Source organism: Aptenodytes patagonicus, chromosome 7, assembly GCF_965638725.1.
Source record: "Aptenodytes patagonicus chromosome 7, bAptPat1.pri.cur, whole genome shotgun sequence".
NCBI lineage: Eukaryota > Metazoa > Chordata > Aves > Sphenisciformes > Spheniscidae > Aptenodytes > Aptenodytes patagonicus.
Genome location: NC_134955.1, coordinates 41,606,155 through 41,627,680, shown reverse-complemented (window position 1 = coordinate 41,627,680; position 21,526 = coordinate 41,606,155). Strand labels below are relative to the sequence as shown.

At 37.9% G+C, this 21,526-nt stretch overlaps 1 protein-coding gene across 5 annotated transcripts in view; it reads left to right on the top strand.

The window, feature by feature from the left end:
- Nucleotides 1–21,526, top strand: part of PRKD1 (protein kinase D1) — a 151,535-nt gene that overhangs the window by 94,165 nt on the left and 35,844 nt on the right. For 3 of the 5 annotated variants that reach the window (XM_076344963.1, XM_076344961.1, XM_076344965.1), the window contains 3 exons: nucleotides 6,109–6,240; nucleotides 6,977–7,137; nucleotides 9,981–10,004. In XM_076344963.1, the coding sequence (XP_076201078.1) occupies nucleotides 6,109–6,240; nucleotides 6,977–7,137; nucleotides 9,981–10,004 (317 nt within the window). The remainder of the gene's footprint in view (nucleotides 1–6,108; nucleotides 6,241–6,976; nucleotides 7,138–9,980; nucleotides 10,005–21,526) is intronic. The other 2 variants (XM_076344964.1, XM_076344962.1) reach the window with 1 other exon arrangement.

The following is a 21,526-nucleotide window of genomic DNA, read 5'->3' as shown; positions in this document are numbered from 1 at the left end:
GTTCAAAGCCTTTGTGGACTTGGAACTCAAAACGATCAGTAAATCACTTGCCTCTTTCTGAAAGCAGGACCTTGCCTCTGTAAGATGCCATGGCTTCTTGTTCTCATTTCCAGCTGTGCTGAATGATAGATCTGCTCCTGAGCCCAGAACAAGGAGTCCTAGACATTAACAGCCAAGTCATTAACAGACTTGATGAAATAGTCTTGTCAAAACTGTTGTAGTTTCAATGTCTGTGTTTTGGTGATACTAGGAATGCTTAAATAGATGATGACAAGTTAGCCTGAGAGTTACCAGTGTAACAGTATCATATTAAGAACATAATATTGCAAACTTTTCTGCAGAGTAGTAAGTTTTTCAGGATATGGTTGTGGGCATATTTGGAACCCCTTCTTTTTTTACTGCACAATTTTACGTACAGCCAGAAAGTTGCCTTTGCAGCATCAGTGCTCTGTCAAAGCAAAAGTATAGCCTGACATTACAAAAGCTTTTCTGTTAATAAGAAAGGTCTCCATTTAATTTGAAAAAAATATACATATCTTTCCCTTCATCAGCAGGACTTTTATTTTTTCAGTCAATAACACAGTAGTATTCTGGAAGTTAAAACTTTGATTGTTAGTGGCTGTATGAAAGCCTTTCTAGACATGTAATTTTAAAAAGTAACAAATTGCATGATGATGGACAAAGTTTAAAAGAAGAAACTAATTCATCTACGGCTGCTTCTGGAATTGTATGCTCTGAAAATTTAAGTTGTGCTAGGTTTAGCTATAGAAAGTCAACTATGCCATACAGGTGGCAGAACAAGAAATATTAATTATCCATGTTTATACAGATTAAAGATTTGTGTAACTTGCTGGCTAACATAGTTCTTCCAGATCAAGTTCTAATGACACTCTAGTTTCAGTGAATAGTGGTCTGAAATAACATCATTTCATGAGACAAGAAAACAGAATGCTGTCTGCAGAGCCTCATGAGAACACGTAAATCTGAAGCCTAGAAAAACACTGTTTTTACCTTAAAAATTAAAACCCAAAACACTTCCATGCCTTTCAACAGAGTGGAACATTGCCAAAACAGTTTCAAAAGAAGGAGAAAGAATGATGTTTTGTATTCTTATTACTGTATTCTGCAGTGCTTGCCACATTTAAAACTTTCTTAAAAAAACTTTCTTAAAATAGAATGCGTTTTTCCTCCCTGCCTTTTATTTTTTAATATTTATCATGTCAGTATAAATGATATGACTTTTTAAATATATCATTATTTAAAATGATATGATAAGTTCCAGTTACTCAGCCACGAGGGTTGAAATGTAGAATAAGAATGGTATTTATCACTGCTTATCTTTACCATTGGTACCTTTTTTTGATAATGCTGGAAGCATCCTAGAAGTTGCCTTAGTTACCTTTTCAACCAACAGATTGGTGTTCCTCATCTAGTAGTTTGTTTTTAAGTTCAATTTCTTGTGAAGTCCTCTAGTAGTGATTTGTTGGGATGCTGGTCTACACTCCCTTGTATCCCAGCCCCAAAACTTGGTACAAAGGTAGGATCTAACAATCCTTCACTGCTCCCTGAAACGGTTTCCTGCTTTCCATGCTTTGTCTTTGGTTTGTGGATCTTCTAAGCATAACTTTCAGGACCCTTCAGTTCAGATGGACCCTTCATTACTAGCTCCTGCTCCCTTATCATCACAGAAATATAGTTCAGGTGTTCTTAGTTCATGGTAGGTGAACAGTTTTGCCAGTCAACTCATCCCTGTCGAGTTTTAACTCCAATACATACTTAGTGTTGTAGCAGATACAGGAGGGGAGTTCACCGTGAAAATGATAGCCTAACCAGCTGCAGGGCTATTTAAATCCAGCCGTAATTCAGCACAGACAATTTACTTTTCTGTCAAGGAAAAAAATCCCAATGTTAATTGAGTAATCAGTTAAACACTTAGGCAAAATTTAAGCTTCCATTGAAAGGCAGTTTCTTTGAAAATTGATCATCTCTGTTTTGCGATGTGTACTGTACAAGAAATTTTAAGGACATTTAAAGGAAAAAAACTAAATATGTAATACTGCTTATAATAACTGGTACAACAACTTCAAGTTAAGTACTTTGGGAGGTTTCCTTACATTTGATTTCTGCCTCCCTAAAATCACATTAACATTATTACTGCTAAGTGTGATATTTATTTAGTATCACATGTATTTGTAATGTGAACTAAACAAAAGATACAATAAAGTCCTTTCTAAATTACTTTTTTTGCCTTGGGAGTAGAAACATTTTTTATTACAGGAGCATGAGCCATGATAACCCATTAATTAATTTGCAGGGAGACCGGAAAGTTCAGTTACACCTTTAATGGAAAGGATATAAATTATTTCTTCACCAATTGTGAAGGGGGGGGGGGGGCGCGGGGAGGAGACCAATACAACAAAAATGGAGTTAAGAGAATGACACTGAACAACAAAATACTTTCCATCCACTTAACAGCTTCAGATGGAACTGAATTCAGGACACAGGGAGAGAGCCAAATGATCAAATCCCTAAGGCAAACCTGCTTGTGGGAGGTCTTAGTTTCAGATTTGCTTCTACAGAGATATTGATATTTACTTTTCACAAAAACTAGCTTTTTAATATAAAGATATATTAAAACATTTTTAATCCATTATCTAAATTATTAAGCTAAATTGAAGTTACTGCTTTTTCTAAGCTTAGTTGTGTTTTTATTGCACTGTTCATACTATTTTGAAAACCAGGTATTCAAGGAAATAGGCATAAACTTACATACATACTTAAAACCTTTGCTAGATTGAGTCTTACATTATTTTTATTTTACACATCACTCTTGTTTTAATAGTGCTTTGATTATTACTTGTATGCTTTTAGAAACAACCTCAGGAAAGTATTTTTATAAACAAAAAGTTTGCATCTCTGAAATTCACATATATGTTATTGAAATCCACGGCTATCATGTCTGAGGGTCTTATAGTAGGGTCTTTCTTGTCTACTCCCTTGGGGAGAAATGCATGCTCACTGAGTGTCTTGTTTTAGTAAGCTCTTTGGTTTTATATTTGTTACGTGCAAATTTAAAGTAGAGATACAATAGCAAAGAAGTGTACATTGCAGTTCTGTTGGAAGCTGATGGGGCATGGTGTTCCAGTTTTGGTGCTTATCCTTGAGAAAGCTCCCAGATACATAGCTTTTCCATAATCATTTTGTTATGCGAAGAAGTGGAGACATTGGTTGCGATATTTTTCATAAAGCTGTAGGTAGATGTGCTGTGCAAAATCCAGAATCAAAAGTCCTGAACAGAAGGGCTGAGGCTCTGAAGTTGGACTGGAACCCTGAAGGAAACAAGTAGAGAGATTCGAAGGCTTAGTGATGTGTTTATAGTGGTCTGCATTGCTGCGGAGGTATGTTGTAGCATGCCATATGGCTGGAGTTTCCAAAATGCTGAAGACCATGTCTTCACATCTATATCACAGTTTCATATACCAGGCAGGAGGAGAGGAGAGGAACGTGTGAATTACCAAGGTCCAGAATGTCTCCTTGGTAGTCTCTAGGAGAACAGATGACAGAAAATATCCCTGTCAGCCGCTTCCGTATGAGACAACAGTGGAGAATCCAATCTTCTAACCTGTAGGCTGACCAGCATAGATGCTAGCGTGTATTTTCTATGCAGAGAGGTTACAGCATGGCTGTGAACTCCTGAAAGTGTTTTCCTTGCTCCTCCTTCTTCAGTCCAATTTTTCTTTAGGTTCAGTATGATTTTCATCTACAATTTACCTCATCCAGCTGCTGGGCTATCGTAGCTATCATAGCTCAATTGGTATCCATATGTGGTAGGACCACAGAGGTATCTGTTGCCTGACTGTGGCACCTTTTCCTCCTGGTGGCTGCATGCTGGTGATACAGAGGCCCAGAAAAATGAATCCTTCTCGAACTCCACAAATCAATGATCTACTGGGGAGGTGTTGTCCTAGTTCCTATGATATATCTTCAATATGAAATTAAATAGGGAAGTTAATATGCCTGTATTTTGTTCTGTTTGTACAAGTGAAGAATAAATACATATTTTTATATTTTAAATAACATTAAAATATATTTTAAAGTTTGAGTGCTTGATCCTTCCAAGGTATTCTTTGATTCGGTTGGAACTGCAGAAAAACATCTGGCTATATGCACAGAAAAGGTGGTTGACTTTAAGTCCTAGACAAAGTAAAATCACAAGAATTCTGTTCAACATCTAAAATGCTTTCTGATGAGTTGTGTTTTCTAGTATACCAAGGACAGCATTACCATTACAGAGTGAGCATTGCCTTAACAGTAGTAAACTTGACTGCTGTAGTCTGGAAAAAAAAAATAGAAAAACAACATACTTGAACAAGTACCCTTATGAGTTTGGAAGCCCTTGAGGCTGAAAAAAATGGCTGCCCTAACATAGTTAAATAAATGTAAATATAAAATAAATAAATATAAACCTATTTTATTTCAGATTTGGGATGTTCTAACATGTTGGACTGTTTTATGAAGTCCTAATTTTATGAATTAATTAAGTTTTTTAACATGGCTTATTATGAAAACTAGGAACAGAATAATTCTTGGAAAAGAAAATGAAATCCTGAATTAAACAAACTGTTAGGTGATTTGGTTGTTTTAATAAAAATTAAAAAAAGAAGGTTTGATATCATTGGAGTCATTGGATCCTACTTTTGTGATGGCATTCCAAACACCTCTGTTAAAAGATCCCTAGACTGGATATTGGTTGAGACTAGAAACATGGTTTTTTGTGGACATTTTTGGAAAAGTTTTTCCTAAGAGCTAGAAGTTCTGTGCACAGAAGGAACTGAGTCCAGGAATAGGTCTTTATTGGTACTATGCTCTAATTAGTTAAAAACCTTTTCTTGATTGGTATGCAGATTTTTGGTCCTTTTTTCATTAATACACAAGGAACAAGCCAGGGACTAAGGGTATTTGGATCTTTTAGGAATTCATTTGAATGGAACCATTTAATTTTTTTTTTTTCCTCTCAATTGCAAATCAGGAATGTATTTCTGTCAGAGACAAAGCATTTCTATTAATTGGCTACATACCTGGTTCATTCATACTGATATCTGTGAAGAGTAAAGACGCACTTAAATCACCCAGTCTGAATTTGCCAGTCTGAATGAGATCAAATGCTTGCATTACATGCTTAATGTTTCACAATATTTGACAGAGATTATTTTTCATTAGACTATCTGATATATGTTTAACATATTTAATAAGAAAAAGAAAATACTTCATTAAAGTATATTTTTAAAAGTATTGTGGTACTGGCTACCTCTGTATACTAAACAGTTCTTAAAACACTGTCATTGTTTATTTTTATAGTTTACACTAGTTTACACTAGTGCCTTTAACTTGCCCCTGTAACTTTTGCAACTGTTACACTAGTTGCAAGCCCACATCACTTTGAAAGGATTGGTACTTCAGGAAATGTACCGCAGTCTTCCAGACTGCTCTGCAAGGTTTTTGTCTTTGTTGATGATTGGGTGTATAATTACGTGTTTTCTTTTTAGTCTGATATATATTTTCAACTTGAGCGAATAGTTCACCAATATCAACACAGGCTGCCGAATAAGATATGCCAGATGGTCAGCTGAAATGGCCCATTTTTGATACATTTTCCTTTACTTGTCTTAAAAAAAAAAAGTTTTACTGGATGTATTCAGTTTATCTTACGTATGTAGACCTTTACAGTCTGTAAAAGAGTATGTTGAAAAATTTCCAACATTTGATTGAACTCTGCCAGTTTCTGATAAATATTTGATATGCTGTTATCCTCCTGTGTTTTATTGGAAAAATATTATCAGAGAAGTTATTGCTGCAAGTTAGTAAAAGCAGCTTTATTATTTTTTCAGTGGTCATTGTATATGATGTATGATATACCATTGGTTGATGGTATATCATCGATCTTGTTATCTTCAAAATATAGTATAACAACCAATGCAAAATTCAAAGCTCATCATCATAGTGACCAAAAGGTGTTTTGCTTTGTTCCATGATGAAGTACCACATAAATGAAGCATATTAGTTACATTACTAATTTTACTCATTTTCGGAATGGTCTTGTTGTTACAGCTTCTGCTACATTTGAAGACTTTCAAATCCGGCCCCATGCTCTTTTTGTTCATTCGTATCGAGCACCAGCCTTCTGTGACCATTGTGGAGAAATGCTGTGGGGGCTGGTGCGTCAGGGACTCAAATGTGAAGGTAAGCTGCAGTGAGGTGTGATTTTCAGTCTCAGGATGAGACCCATCCATTCCACTTATGCATGTTGTCTCTGAAGCTGCTTTGAAATTGGTTAGGCATCAGAAAAAAAAAATATAGTATGTAAAGACAGTAAGAGCTATCAAAATGATTAACTGTTTAAGGAACTAATCCCTTTGACTGCTCTGAGGCCTCCTAGATATGGCTCTGTAACCTGAAGTGCAAACAAATTGTTCTCTATGTATTTTTAAGAAAAGTTTTTCTGTGTCTTACACTTCCCTTATGAGCCTGAGCCTGTATCTAATTCTCTATCACGTTAATTCAGATCATTTAACTAAAATTACTGTCAGTCCATATGAGGTTGTAATAGCTATCCTTTCTTTTTGCCACAACTATTTGACTCCTGGTAGACTGTATCAAATGGAGTATACCATTTCCAGTGAAAGACTTCCTTACCTCCCAAATGCAGATCACAGAAATTTCTTGCACTTTGAGACCATTGATTTTTGAAATATCAAAGAAAAAACACTGGTTATAGATATAATTATTCAGACCTCATAACATTATCTCTCTAAAAATTTGTAGAATATAGGGACTAAACCAGCAGACTAGGGGAAAAAAGTTTAATCAAAAATAAGGGTGGTGTTTTTGAACCCTTGTTTTAAAAAAAAAAAAAAAAAGTTCTTTGCTTTTTCCAGTAATAAACCGTAATTGGATGGTTTTAAACTTCTCTTTTCAGGATGTGGTCTAAATTACCATAAGAGATGTGCGTTTAAAATCCCTAACAACTGCAGTGGCGTACGGAAAAGGCGCCTGTCAAACGTTTCCCTAACAGGACTCAGCACCGTTCGGACAGTTTCTGCAGAACCCTCGCCCAGCGTGCCAGATGAAGCCCTTCTGGTATGGGATTCCCTAGCTATAGAGGCCATGGGTGTTGCTGCTAAGAAACAATGACATTTAGTGCTATAGGATCTGGTTTTGCCTGTTATAGACTACAGAGGAGGGTGGTATGTAAATTATAAAGCGTTGCTGTGAGAAAAGGCATCTTGACGTAAAAGGGAGGTCACCAGCTTAAGGTATGTGGGTTTAAGGTATATGGCGCTTCTGATACTCCCAGTAGTCTCCTCCCTTTGGCAAGAATTAGGTTATTTTGAAGGTCTGAAACTGCCACCCATGCTAATGTGAGTAGTTGCATCTTGGAGGATGTCTTCTCTGGAACTAGATGTTGAATTTCTTCTGTATCAGACCATTATATCCATTGGTTTATGATATAGGAAAGATTTGCCTCAGGAGAACACTGTGACCCAAAAACCACCGTATCAAACGGAGTATCTGTAACAGTCAAGACTATAGTTAATTAGTTGGAGCCTGTGTATTTAGCATATTTCTAAGTGTTCAGAAGAAAGTAGGAGAAATCTCCATTATTTCCTTAAACAGATCTTTGTGGTGAATGTATGTATATATCTGTTTAGATATATGTAGATGTACAGTATGCACACAGGCACACATAAATATATGGTATACTTGTATTTGCATTAATATAGTAGTTTTCCATCATGAAAACAACTCTTCTGAGAAAAAAATGCAATGACTGGAGTAAATTAGAATGATATGTATTTTTTATCTTTGGCATATTTGTTCCTTTTAACACTCATGGTCATAATATACTTGAATAGTTAAGAATTTACACTGTGTGTAAATGAATCCACTCCTAAGTGAAAGTTTTGAAAACCTTAAGGTTTAAAAGAGAGGAAAGAATTTATAAGTACACACAACAATTATCATGTTTTCCTCTCAATTAGAATATTAAACTTATTAAACTTGACATACTAAAAGGACACTATTGCAGATGATGTAGACCTGGTGTTATATGCAGTACCATCTACGAACCATAATTATGTACTTATGCTACTGATTATCATTAGCCTAAAGCTACTTGGAAATTAAGGTTAACATTATGAATCTGTATTTTTAATTGAAAAGCTGCATAAATGAGTAAGGTGCTTAAGTTCTGCAAAAACTGCAGCAAGAAATCTTTACAGATTATTCATAATTCTCAGTAGGTTGTGTCAGAAATGCTGACTTATTCAGACCAAACCAGAAAATTTTGAGGAAGGCTGGCCCTAACTCTGAATTGTTTCTGGAATTTTGGTTAAAAAATTGTATGAGTGAGCGTCCTGGTATACTTTCTATAAATATTAACTGCACTCTACAGTTACAAGATAGCAAAAAATTTCAAATTGAAAACATTTTTAATTATATGACTCTGTTGTTTGCTGATACATTCTGATGTGAAATACCTGTTTTGCAAAGCTACATATTTTAAAACTGTTGAAAATATTAAAATTGCCAGTGAAGAAATATAGTAAGTTTCATATATATTGCAGGCTATACTCTAAGAACTTGTAATCATCAGTGTATCCACACTGATGATTCAGAACGTCACACGTGCACACACATGTGCATGCACAAAGAATATGTGTTTACAGGAGGTATGGGGATCGGCATTAGCCTAGAGAAATGAAATAGCTTTCCGATTTCACCTTTATTTCAGGAAATCATGGTATCATTTACCAGATTTTCAGAAGTGCTCTCACATATGGCTTCTGTATGTCTTTTGTTTTGTTTTGGGTTTTTTGCATTGAATGTGTTTCAATTTTTTTTCCTTTTTTTTTAAGTGTGCATAAGCTTTGTCAGTTCTCCTGTATCAGATCTGTCCTTTGGACTCCATTCTGCTGCAGTACTTGTGAGATAAGTTTTATGGCGGTTTATACTGTGGTGCCAATCAAAGCATGCACTTTGGAATGTGTTTCATTTTTCTACAGTCTGTGTGAATATACTAAGGAATATCATCCTCATTCACAAAATTGTATAATTCGTTATTAGTATTGGTGTGGCATTTGAATCACTGGTAACAAAATGTAACTTCTGTTTGGGACCACTGAATTCAATCAGATATCTGTCAATTCTTTAAATAGGACTAAAATAAATGGGTGTTTTTACCGCTATTTACTACGTAGATTCAGAGCAGTTGAGACAGGAGTTACTGGAGACCTTTCGTAGATGGAATTATTAACTAAGTTATGATTTCAGAACCTTTTTGTCGATGTTGTGTGAACCAGAAAGAAGCCAACTTTAACTCACAGTGTTAAATTTAGTTTGTAAGTCTGGCTTCTGGAAAAATGCTACTTATGAAGTGAAGAAGTTAAACCCTAACTCATGAAATTGTGGCATTCAAAAAATCTTTGAGACAGGATAATGTGGAATCCTGCAAAGGGTACTTTAATTATCCTTTCATAGGGAACCACCACACACAGACACAGTTTCAGTTTGGGTATAAATATTTTCATTGGCCAATAAAGCATTTAATTTGAGCTGAAAATTGACCGGGAGCTACATTTGTAATGTAGCTTTAAAATACATGCTTTAATACAGCTTTAAAAATCTATCTCCAAAGAATAAAATCTGGGCAATATCCTTTTTTTTTGATTCTTAACTTAGTAGTATAAAACTCATCAAACAGGAATGCTAAAAACATGTAGAACTAGGAGGATGCTATGTAACCCAAATTTTTACCTGCCATAGCTCAAATGCAATTCTTTTGCATTCTGTTCTATAACATAGAATGAAAGTATAAAATAATCACACATTCATGCTTTCTTCTAAAGTAACATTATTTTCTGTCTTTTCCCCCTCCCTTATTTCTTTGTTCTGTTTTTCTTCTTTCCAACCTCCTGTCTCAGTCTCCTGTCAGCCCTGGCTATGAGGTATGTACTGAATTTGCTCTACTTCCTATCATACTATCAGAAACATCCTCTTTTATGATTGTCACTGTCAATGTGAAGAAATGCAGGAATTTAATCAGATTAGTATTTTATGATCTTTAGAACTCAAAAGCATTTATTTTTTCTTTTGGAAAGAGTATAACCAGTGCAAAACTCAGAAGTCCAGATTCCAAAGTGAAGGTCATAATTCGTATATTAAACAGTAAAATTAGCTAACATTAAAATATTTTGATACAAAAGTGGCATTTTAATTTCTTAGGTATACTAGAGATCATTGGTTGGACTATAGCCCTTTTTTACTGGTAGTAACACATGGGAGGAAAAGTTTAACTTCACTTTCAGAACATTGGGAATTTGCTAGAGTAATGTAGAAAATAAACATTTTATTTTAAGCTGAACAAACCTGACCTTTAAGTGCTCACCAGCAATGAACTTCTAATACCATAATGCAGTGTAGGAGCTTTTTTTCAGAATATGGTTGCATTGAAAAAAACCAGTCAGGATTCTGTATTTCTGTGGAAATAAACATGAACAGTGTACAACTAAGTTACAGCTATATATAAAAAGAGTATCAAGTCTATCTTAATGAGAAAACAATTTATTTTTTTTTAATAGGTACTTCATGTCAAAAGTTGTCCTCTTTGGCTTTCAATATGGATTTTCCAAAGAAGTTTGTTTCATGTTTAAAGTTTCAAAAGGTTTTGAAACTATGAAATCTTGGCATCTTTCCCTTGCAGCATGTATTTGAGATGCAGCCAGAGAAGAGCAGGCTTTGCAAATGTTTTCCTTTTTAGAAATACTACATAGTTAATCTGAGGAATATTTTGTTATTCTGAAGTGAAGATTACCACAGCGAAACATCTATCTCTTTGAAAGAAATAAATTCATTTCTTCCTAAAACACATATATTCTTATTGTAGTGTGCCTGAGTATCATAGTGTGCCCCAGAAGTACAACTCCACAGAATACCCATAAAACAATACAAACAAGCATATATAGGATAAGATTTTTGTAATATCCAAGAGAATTTTATTCTAAGTATGTGCTATCTGAAAAATGGTAAATCCAGCAATCCAGATGGTGATGGATTACCCTAAATTAACAGTAATTAAAAGTAGTAATGAAAAAAGATGAAGGTATTTGGAGGAAAAACAAAATTGTGTTTCTTTTATAAAAAGACAAAGTACGTTAACCATCTATGTTTTTAATTTAAAATATATTTATGTGACACAACAGCATTTTATTTCTCTTTATTTTTATATATGTTTCCATTATTTTGGTAAGTTTTATTCATTCTTCTAGAAGTGATGAATGTTGATGTGTTAAGGTAATTTTTTAGACACATTGGCAGTGATTTCTCAGAAAAAGCCTAGCTGAGCTTTGCATTTAAAAGAGGAATGATGTGTCTTACAGGGCACAGGTAAGTGGAGTGGAATGGAATGGAATGGAATGGAATAGACTATTTCAGTTGGAATGGACCTACAACGATCATCTAGTCCAACTGCCTGACTAATTCAGGGCTGACCAAGTTAAAGCATGTTATTAAGGACATTGTCCAAATGCCTTTTAAACACTGACAGGCATGGGGCATTGACCACCTCTCTAGGAAGCCTGTTCCAGTGTTTGACCACCCTCTCGGTAAAGAAATGTCCGGTCTAAACCTCCCCTGAAGGAGCTTTGAACCATTCCCACGTGTCCTATCACTGGATCCTGGGGAGAAGAAATCAGTGCCTCCCTCTCCACTTCTCCTCCCCAGGAAGCTGTAGAGAGCAATGAGGTCGCCCCTCAGCCTCCTTTTCTCCAAACTAGACAAGCCCAAAGTCCTTAGCAGCTCCTCATAGGACATGCCTTCCAGCCCTTTCACCAGCTTTGTTGCCCTCCTCTGGACGCATTCAAGTACCTTCAAATCCTTTTTAAATTGTGGGGCCCAGAACTGCACACAGTGTTCAAGGTGAGGCCACACCAACGCTATACACAGTGGGATAATCACCTCTTTTGACTGGCTGGTTGTACTGTGTTTGATGCACACCAGGATGCGGTTTGCCCTCTAGGCTGCCAGGGCACGCTGCTGACTCATATTGAGCCTGCTGTCGACCAGCACCCCCAGATCCCTTTCTGCAGGGCTGCTCTCCAGCCACTCCTCTCCCAGTTTATACTTGTGCCTGGCATTACTCTGTCCTAGGTGCAGAATCTGGCATTTTGACGTGTTAAATTTCATCCCATTAATCATAGCACAACACTCCAATCTATCTAGATCCCTCTGCAAGGCATCTTATCCCTCAGGAGAGTCAACAGCACCTCTCAGTTTGGTATCATCAACGAACTTCCTAATGGTGCATTCAACTCCTGCATCCAGATCGTTGATTGAACAGGACTGGCTCTAGAATTGAACCCTGAGGAACACCGCTGGTGACTGGTCGCCAGCCAGATGTAGCCCCATTCACTACAACCCTTTGAGCCCTGCTGTTCAGCCAGTTCTTTACCCAGCATACCATAAACCCGCTCATCTCACAGTTAGACAACTCGTCCAGAAGGATGCTGTGAGGGACAGTATCAAAAGCCTTACTAAAATCCAGAAAAACTACATCTACCGCCTTCCCTTCATCCACTAGGCAGGTGACCTTATCATAGAAAGATACCTAATTAGTTAAACAGGACTGTCTTTTTGTGAACCCATGTTGACTGTGCCTGATGATTGCATTATTCTTGAAATGCCTTTCAATAGTATGGAGTATAATCTTTTCCATAATTTTTCCAGGAACTGAGGTTAGACTAACAGGACTGTAGTTCCCTGGGTCTTCCCTCATGACTTTTTTGTAGATTGGAATAACATTGGCTAGCTTCCAGTCAGGAGGGACCTCCCCAGACTCCCAAGACCTTTGGTAGAATATTACAGAGTTACTTATGTATTATCTTTGCTTTTTGAGGGAGAATGAGGAATTATTTAAATTTAAAAAGACTATTTACATATCACTGACAGAATACAAAGCACCAGGTGTTGCCTGCCTCTGTAGATTTGTTACATATATTTGCTCAAGCAGAGCTGGCTTGAGGCTTCTCAGCTATATACAGAAGAGTGATTTTGCAGAACTAGGACAGTAGAGTCACTGGGAGGGAATTGTCTTGAGTTGTAGACAGCCATTTTCTCTTCTTTCCCTTGTACCCAGCTCTTAATATAGCTGCTCTTTTCTCTTACTCTACTGAAATAAGGAGTCCTTGTTTCCCACGATGCAAAAATTCCCACTCTACGAAGCCTTCCTTTTCCACACTCGGATGGAAGACACATCTCCTTTTCCCAGTTCCAGTCCCTATAGTGCCTCGTATGCCTCCCCAACTCACTGGACTGGAAAAAAGGAGCCCTTGAGGGAAGGGTTAAAGAAGAGCTAGGGTGTTGCAGCTGAGAGCAGCTTCATGCCTTAAGCCAGTTGTAATTAGTAGGAGTCCTTTTCTAATGGCTAGAGTAGAGTTCACTAGACCGAAGATCCTCAGAGGCAAAATTAGTATTTCCTCCTGAAGAAAGACACTCAAGTTAACTCTGAATTAATACCACTCATAGTTATGTTCTACTCTTGTCACCCCCAAGTTATCCTGCCATGCTCCGGTGATGTACACTGCACGTTTCTCTCTGTCTTACAGGAACTTACTTTCAGTGTGCTCGTTTGTTTAATTTTGGGGAGTGCTCCTGGAAATCTAGACGTTATTTTAAAAAAAAAAAGTGTAAAATATATGCTGTGAACTAAACCAATCCTAAGTAATGCTTACATTGATTTAGTGCCAGATTCACCAGGTGAATCTAGGGTCGTGCACTGAACAGAACTGAGAATCAAGAGCTCAGTGAATCTGACACTGAAGGTTAAATATTTAAATAGGAATTTAAGTTACTTCCACAAACTTTTAAGTTTTCTTGCTTTTGTACAATTATTTAAAATATTAAAACATATTAAAGGTAAAAAACAGCTCAACAAAAACTATTAAAAATGTAGTACCCTTTTTTCTTAAAGCATTGCATGTCTATGACATTCAAAGTCCTACTGAACCCTGGATTAAAACATTGTAGGATACAGAAAGTAAATTTGGAATGGCTTATCTCATACACTGCTGTGCCATAAAATAATAGTAGTCCCTGTACTAGCTGCCATGCACTAAATACTGTAGGACTGAATTTCTTGTGACTAATTCAAACTACATTAGAGCTTTTCTGGCCTAATTTGCCCAAATATGATTGTTTCAGAAGTTCATCACAGCTAGATGAGATCTAAAAGACGATCAAGCCAATTATTTTAAGTTAAAAGGTGTATATTTAGGAAAGCATTAAATATTGCATCAATTTTGCACCTAATATGTTCCAAATATCCAGGAAGATAGGTGGAAGAGAAAATGATAAACAGCTTAAGATGTACATGTTCTGAAATTTCATATGTGCCATGTCTGCTGATGTTTTTGAATGCAACTTGTTTGTGATCCCTTGGAGAGGTTTTATGGGTATTTGATTCTTCAGCTTGGAAGAGGAGAGAGGTTCGGGTTGTTCTTTGTCCTCAGGTAATTGCCATTTGTTCTTAAATCCCCTGTTTTGTTTTTAGGAAAGACATAGAATAATAATAGTTGTCAGCTTATGATCCTTCATATAAGTCACCATGGCTTAAACTGTGGACTTGTAGATGCTCTGCTACTGTGACAGTAGGAATTCTTTAGGAGTGTATGGTACATCTAAGCAAATGTACACTCAGGGCTAAGTTCTTGTAGTTTCTAAGTAGTAACACAAGGGTTTGCACATATTGAAAATACAAAAAAGTGGCAAACCCTGCAGCACACGTTTTACTTTCCTATAGCATCTCTGAAACATCATTCATGTTAGTGCTGGGTCTTCTAAAATGGTACAAGATCCCAAAGCGCGATTTGAATTTTGAGGATAGAGGCAATCAACACAACCTTTTATCTCCACTTACCTGGCCCATATGTGTTCAATGGTGCTTTCCCTTCTAATATATAAGCTTGTTTTCCTGCATTGGTAACATCCTACTGCCCCCAAACTTCCCTCTCTTTAGACAAGCCTCACCAAGCTGGTTTCTCTAGACAGTGGCTGTGGTTAAGCTCAAAGGCCTGCTGGTTATCCCTGATTTGGTAAGGATGGTATGGAGACAGTGTCAGATGGGACGTGTTTCTACACAGACATTGGGGGGGGGGGGGGGGGGGAAGGCAATATTGATATGTGATAAAGTGAACCAGAATTGTACAAAGATTCCCTGAAGGGTTTTGTCTTGAATTATAACTTGGCTATGCCACCTTTGTATGACGGTATGTGCCTTTTTTTTTTTTTTCTTTCCTGTTAGTTCTATGCAGGAGGCACAACTGAGCTGCTGAGTCTGGCTTATGATGTGGTCATTCTAGTAGTGCAAGAGACTTACATGAAAATAATTTATTACTTATTATTATAGTTAAAATTATGAAGCACATAATAGAAGATCAAACTAAACCTAATATTTTTGAAGGAACTTGCGTCTGTAAGATGCAGGAAAGAAGCTTTGTGCTATATAAGCCCTATTATGCCTGCTGTCACTAGCATATCCTTTGTCAGCGAAGGACTTTTGTTTTGGGAAATCCCTGACTCTGACAAGTTAGTGTAGTCACAAAACGACTGCTGAAACCCAGTAATCTTCTCTTGTTACTTTACAAAATAAGGCATGTTACAGACAGAGCATTCAAACCACTGTTTGCTGGTATTGATGTCTGAGTGGAGGAACAGGGTACATAATAATTTCCATCTGTGGATAGTTTAATATTAACAGCTTGTACTGAAGTCAGTTCTTTGATGTGTTTACACATGTAACACTCAAGTGTTTTTCAGACCATAGTTATCTAACTGTGGTGCTTGTAGGATTAAATCATACACTTGACTTAAAGAGAAGAGTGCAAGAAGCCTCAAAAGACAACACAGTTGATTGCATTCTAAGTGTGGTATTTCAGTATATTTAACTGAAGATTTGTTTCCTTGAATTCACTTAATTAGTCATATAGTTTAATTTGTAAAAGAAAGTCAACATTTGCATTGCATTAAAAACATAGTAGTTCCTGTGGTTACATAAATATCTAGCACCTCATTTGACAGTGGCTTCTGTGAAGAAATTGTATATGATCATATTAAGGCTTTATCCTCTGCCTTCAATATAGGAAGGAAATGCGTGTTTCAACAAGTATGCTTCAACACTGAAAATGAAACTTCATGTGCACAGTTATTGCTGTTTGTTTTTTTTTAAATATACATCACTTTTCTCAGTTGTCCAAGTAAATAAAAAAAACGGCTCATGATAGTTTTCTTCTTTTGTTAAGGCAAACATTTAAAAAATGTAGGAATACCTGTGTTGTTTTCAATTTAATATCTCAGTGTAAAGTACAGGAATAATGTCACAATACTTTTCAGATATTGAGCCTGCAAAAGGTTAGCACTTCTTTGTGAACAGTATTGAAAAATTATATATTTAGGAGAGTATAGGATGTGTAGCTTGTTCTCTTCTGAGTGAATTTTACTGACTTGAATGCTAGTTTCTGCAAGCATGATTTAAAATAAGATGATCAAATCTCAAAATTGAAGTATTTCTTTTCTGACTCTTCCAGAACATGAAGCTCCAGTAAAGTTTTGTCAGATTCTCTGGGACATTTTTAGTGGGACTGTTGAAACCTTTTAAAAGAAGTCAGGCAAACAGCAGTCTGTTTTATGCTTTAGGCTAGCCTGTGCAGCTGGATTGCAGGGCTGTTCCTTGTCATTGTTCCCAAGAGGCCAACTCTGCATCCAGGCAGTCAGCTTTTATTGCTTCCCATTAGTCCCTTCAGCATCTCCCTAAAGTTTCTTTGATTTCTGTGCCTGGGAGGGATAGAAGTGGTGTTAGAAGACAGTCAGACTCACCCAGGTGATGAGAACAGCTGAATCCATTGGCAGGGAATCAGTATTTATTTCAGTTTCTTAATTGTATTTTGCAATGGATTTGGACAAGGTAAAAATACAGACAGAGGGATCTCCTGCTGAGGGATTTTACCTTTGGGGTAGCAGTTATATGGAGGACTGCCTCCTTCCTGCAGTGACAGGGTTCTGCACAATGACTTTGTACTTCTGGCTACTGTAGACAAACCTTCTGTGTCCTTGAATAGCTTTTAACAAAGCTCACCAGATAAACCATGAGTAGCTTCAGTATATTCCAAAAGTTCAAAGAATTTGAACAAGAAGGAAGGGCAAGGCATCAGCTAGTAAGAGTCATGCAGAATGCCCCATGTTGGGGAAAAGCTTGGCACCTCTCCCTTCTTGGAATTAAAAACTTTTTTCAAAATAAAAGACTACGCAGACACTGGATTCTATTAGATAGTCTCATAGTTTTAAGGCATAATTGAATTGGTGTCACTGGCTTGGTTGGACATCCATACAGTTAAATATCTGCACATGTTTCTTCGTGTTTGTTGTCACTTGGAAAATCCTATTCTGAGCTGTTAAAGTATAGATTACCTTGCTGGGATGGTTGTTCTAAAGGACTGTTTAGTGTTTGGAGCCATGCAGGCTGTTAGTTTCCATGGTGTAATCCAGTTAAGCAATCATTTCCTGGGAAGTTTCCAGATTTGCTGAGTCAGTAGTCTGGCTGACTACCAGGAAAAACTAATTTATCTTTCTAACAAACCAGGCATACTGTCCGAAGAAGAAGGTGCTTTGTGGAAGAGATTCTTGCTTTTGCAGTGAAAATAGGATAGTTCCTGGTTTCCTTTTCTTTCATGGGCTTTAAATTGTGGCATCTGTCTGATGCTGGGGGTGCTGGAAGTTAAAGTTGAGGGATATTGACAGGAGTTCTGGAAGATATTGGGAGCTTCTCGCTCGTCATTGACAAGAGGGAGGAGGTACTCCTCCTCCTAATCAGTCAGTCATCAGAGGGATGTGGAGTGATGCTCTGGCTGCTGCTGCCATGAGTTCTCTGTCACCAGCTTCCCTTCCGTCGCTACTTCTGAGCAGGAGCTGAGGGTCGCATTGGCTCCGGCTGGAAGAGGGAAGGAGTGCGAGTCCATCATATCAGGCCTGGGCGTGCAGGAGAGAGATCAGATCTGTGACTGATGATGTCTTTTCTAGTATGGGAGAAGGTGAAACTCAGCTTTACCTCTTACTTGATTTGAAGACACTGTAAATTTAAGAATTGCTGGTGTGTTACACAGTGTGCTACACTGCTATTGTGTAGCAGCCCAGTGCTTGCAGAATGGCAAAGAAAAGCTGAAATACTTTTTCTGTAAATTGGACTGTAAATAGAAAAAGCTGATAGATATTGCCTACAAAGAATTTTTTAGAGTGAGTTTAGGGCTACATGTTTAGTTTCACTCGTTTTGAGGTGAAGGTGGTGAATCATAGAATCATAGAATCATTGAGGTTGGAAAAGACCTCTAAGATCATCGAGTCCAACCGTCAACCCAACACCACCATGCCCACTAAACCATGTCCCTAAGCACCGCATCTACACGTCTTTTAAAAACCTCCAGGGATGGGGACTCCACCACTTCCCTGGGCAGCCTGTTCCAATGTTTAACCACTCTTTCAGTAAAGAAATTTTTCCTTACATCCATTCTAAACCTCCCCTGCCGCAACTTGAGGCCATTTCCTCTCGTCCTATCACTTGTTACTTCGGAGAAAAGACCAACACCCACCTCGCTACAACCTCCTTTCAGGTAGTTGTAGAGCGCGATGAGGTCTCCCCTCAGCCTCCTTTTCTCCAGGCTAAACAGTCCCAGTTCCCTCAGCCGCTCCTCATAAGACTTGTTCTCCAGACCCCTCACCAGCCTCATTGCCCTTCTCTGGACACGCTCCAGCACCTCAACGTCCTTCTTGTAGTGAGGGGCCCAAAACTGAACACAGTATTCGAGGTGCGGCCTCACCAGTGCCGAGTACAGGGGCACGATCACTTCCCTACTCCTGCTGGCCACACTATTTCTGATACAGGCCAGGATGCCATTGGCCTTCTTGGCCACCTGGGCACACTGCCGGCTCATGTTCAGCCGGCTGTCGACCAGCACCCCCAGGTCCTTCTCTGCTGGGCAGCTTTCCAGCCACTCTTCCCCAAGCCTGTAGCGCTGCATGGGGTTGTTGTGGCCAAAGTGCAGGACCCGGCACTTGTCCTTGTTGAACCTCATACAGTTGGCCTGGGCCCATTAATCCAACTTGTCCAGGTCCCTCTGCAGAGCTTCCCTACCCTCGAGCAGATCAACACTCCCTCCCAGCTTGGTGTCATCTGCAAACTTACTGAGGGTGCACTCAATCCCCTCATCCAGATCATCAATAAAGATATTGAACAAGACCAGCCCCAAAACTGAGCCCTGGGGAACACCGCTCGTGACCGGCCGCCAACCGGATGTAACTCCATTCACCACAACTCTCTGGGCCCGGCCGTCCAGCCAGTTTTTGACCCAGCGCAGAGTCCACCTGTCTAAGCCGTGAGCCGCCAGCTTCTCTAGGAGAATGCTGTGGGAGACGGTGTCAAAGGCCTTGCTGAAGTCCAGGTAGACCACATCCACAGCCTTTCCCTCATCCACTAGGCGGGTCAAAAAATTGTTGTGTTCATTTGTTATTGAGCTTGTTATGCATTCTCAGTATATTATTTTTAACAGAAATATAAACAGTGGTTTGAATATTAAAATCACGTTAAAAAATTAAAGTCGGGACCAGCCTTGAAGGCTGACATCCTGCAATTGGTCTTCCAATGTTTTCTTTTGTTTAGTACCCATTACCGCTTGGACTGTAGAGAACACTTCTAAGTTACTAGCAGAAATGTAGTTAATTGCCATTCTCTAACATTACTCGGAAGCCATGTGAAGTGAGACTTGAAGTAAATCCTTCAAAAATTATAACTGTGCATTGACCAATACAAATTTCGAGAAACAAGTTTAGTAAACAGGACAAAAGCTTTATCAATGGGAACTTGGTATTTGATCAGAGTTGATGGTATGACAAGTGACTGTTGCAGAGTTATCTTTCAGAAAGGATTGGCTCAGTGTAGAGCATCTAGAATTCACTTTTTGTCCAACCTGATGTTTTCTCAGTACCATCCAGAAGCATATACTAGCACATTAAAACTGAAAAACTTGCCATCAAACTGAAAAAGCAAAAAATATAGCAAATAATTTGTCCCACACTCGTACTGTACCACACCTGAGATTTGATCAGACATCATCTAGGCAGCACATCTCAGCGGTCAGAGCCAAAGCTGTAGGGAAGTCTGTCTCCCTCTGTTAATCATATAAGTGCCTAAGATTAGTCTCAGTACACTTCAGCAACACTACTGAAGTTTCTAAAACCTGCAAGGCATTCGGTGAGAAAAACTGGGCCAAACCAGCTTTCTAAAATCCTTTGGGCATGAGGTTAACTAGATGTAAGTAATTTGGACTTTTAAAAAGCTTTTAGCAGTATTCAGTTGCCAAAATAATTTTTGATTTCGCAATAATTTGGAAAATGAAGGCAAATAATGATAATAGAAAGTAGGTTTAGTTTAAATTATATTAGACAGGGTTCTAAGAGAGATCATAACATTACGAGATACTTGGATCACTTGTACTTCAGACAAGAGTAAGGTTGTCAAGAAATAGCTCTAGTGGTAAGAACAGTAAACTGAAATATTAGTTTGTTGCAGTGACATAATGAAAGCAAACAGTAGAACTCTTTCCTCTTAGAAATTCCTACTCCTTTTCAGTTAAAGTACATTTTAAGAGAATAGTATCACTACATGTGAAAAGTCCACCAAATGTCCATATTCAAGACAAAGACAGCAAAGTGTTGTGACTAATGCCTTGCAGGTAGTGATTAGAATTAAGGCAAACCGTTAAAGAATTACTTTATTCAAAAAGAAAATACTTAAACTGTAGTATGTCACATGTATAACTGTTCTTGTTGTGAGCACTGAAGAGCAAGTTCAGAGCTAGGTATCTGACCGTAGCATAGGGTTGAGGATGTAACTTGTAAGGCCCTGCACTAAGACTGAAGTAGCGTCAGTCTGGGCCAAAACTGTCCCTATTCTACACACAAGACCGAGAGGAGGGCATCGCTATTTCTGGCTCCTCTTGTGAGCTTTGTCCTGTCCACAAGTACTGAGGGCTGTCATTCGCAGGTAGTTTGCACAAGCTGAGCAAAGCAGTTTGTGCTCTATATGTGGGCTCCTTCTTACTTCCTGCTGGGCTTCTGTCCTCCCTTTCAAAGTCCCGCTCATGTTGACTTCATAAGGCTTAATGCAATCTGCCTTGGAAATATTAGGCAAACAATATTGCTAACTAACAAATATTAAATAAATTTACTCATAAACTGAGACTAGTTTGGGGTTTTTTCATACACATAAGTGCTTTACAGAGCATGAAGATCTAAAACTCAAGAAGTAGACACATAATATCAAAGTGTGTACTCATATTTTTTCCGCTATTAATTGTGATAAAGAAAAGACAGATGCTTTTTTATACTTGTTTCAATCTAGTTTGTTTATGGTGACCATATGTACCTGTCT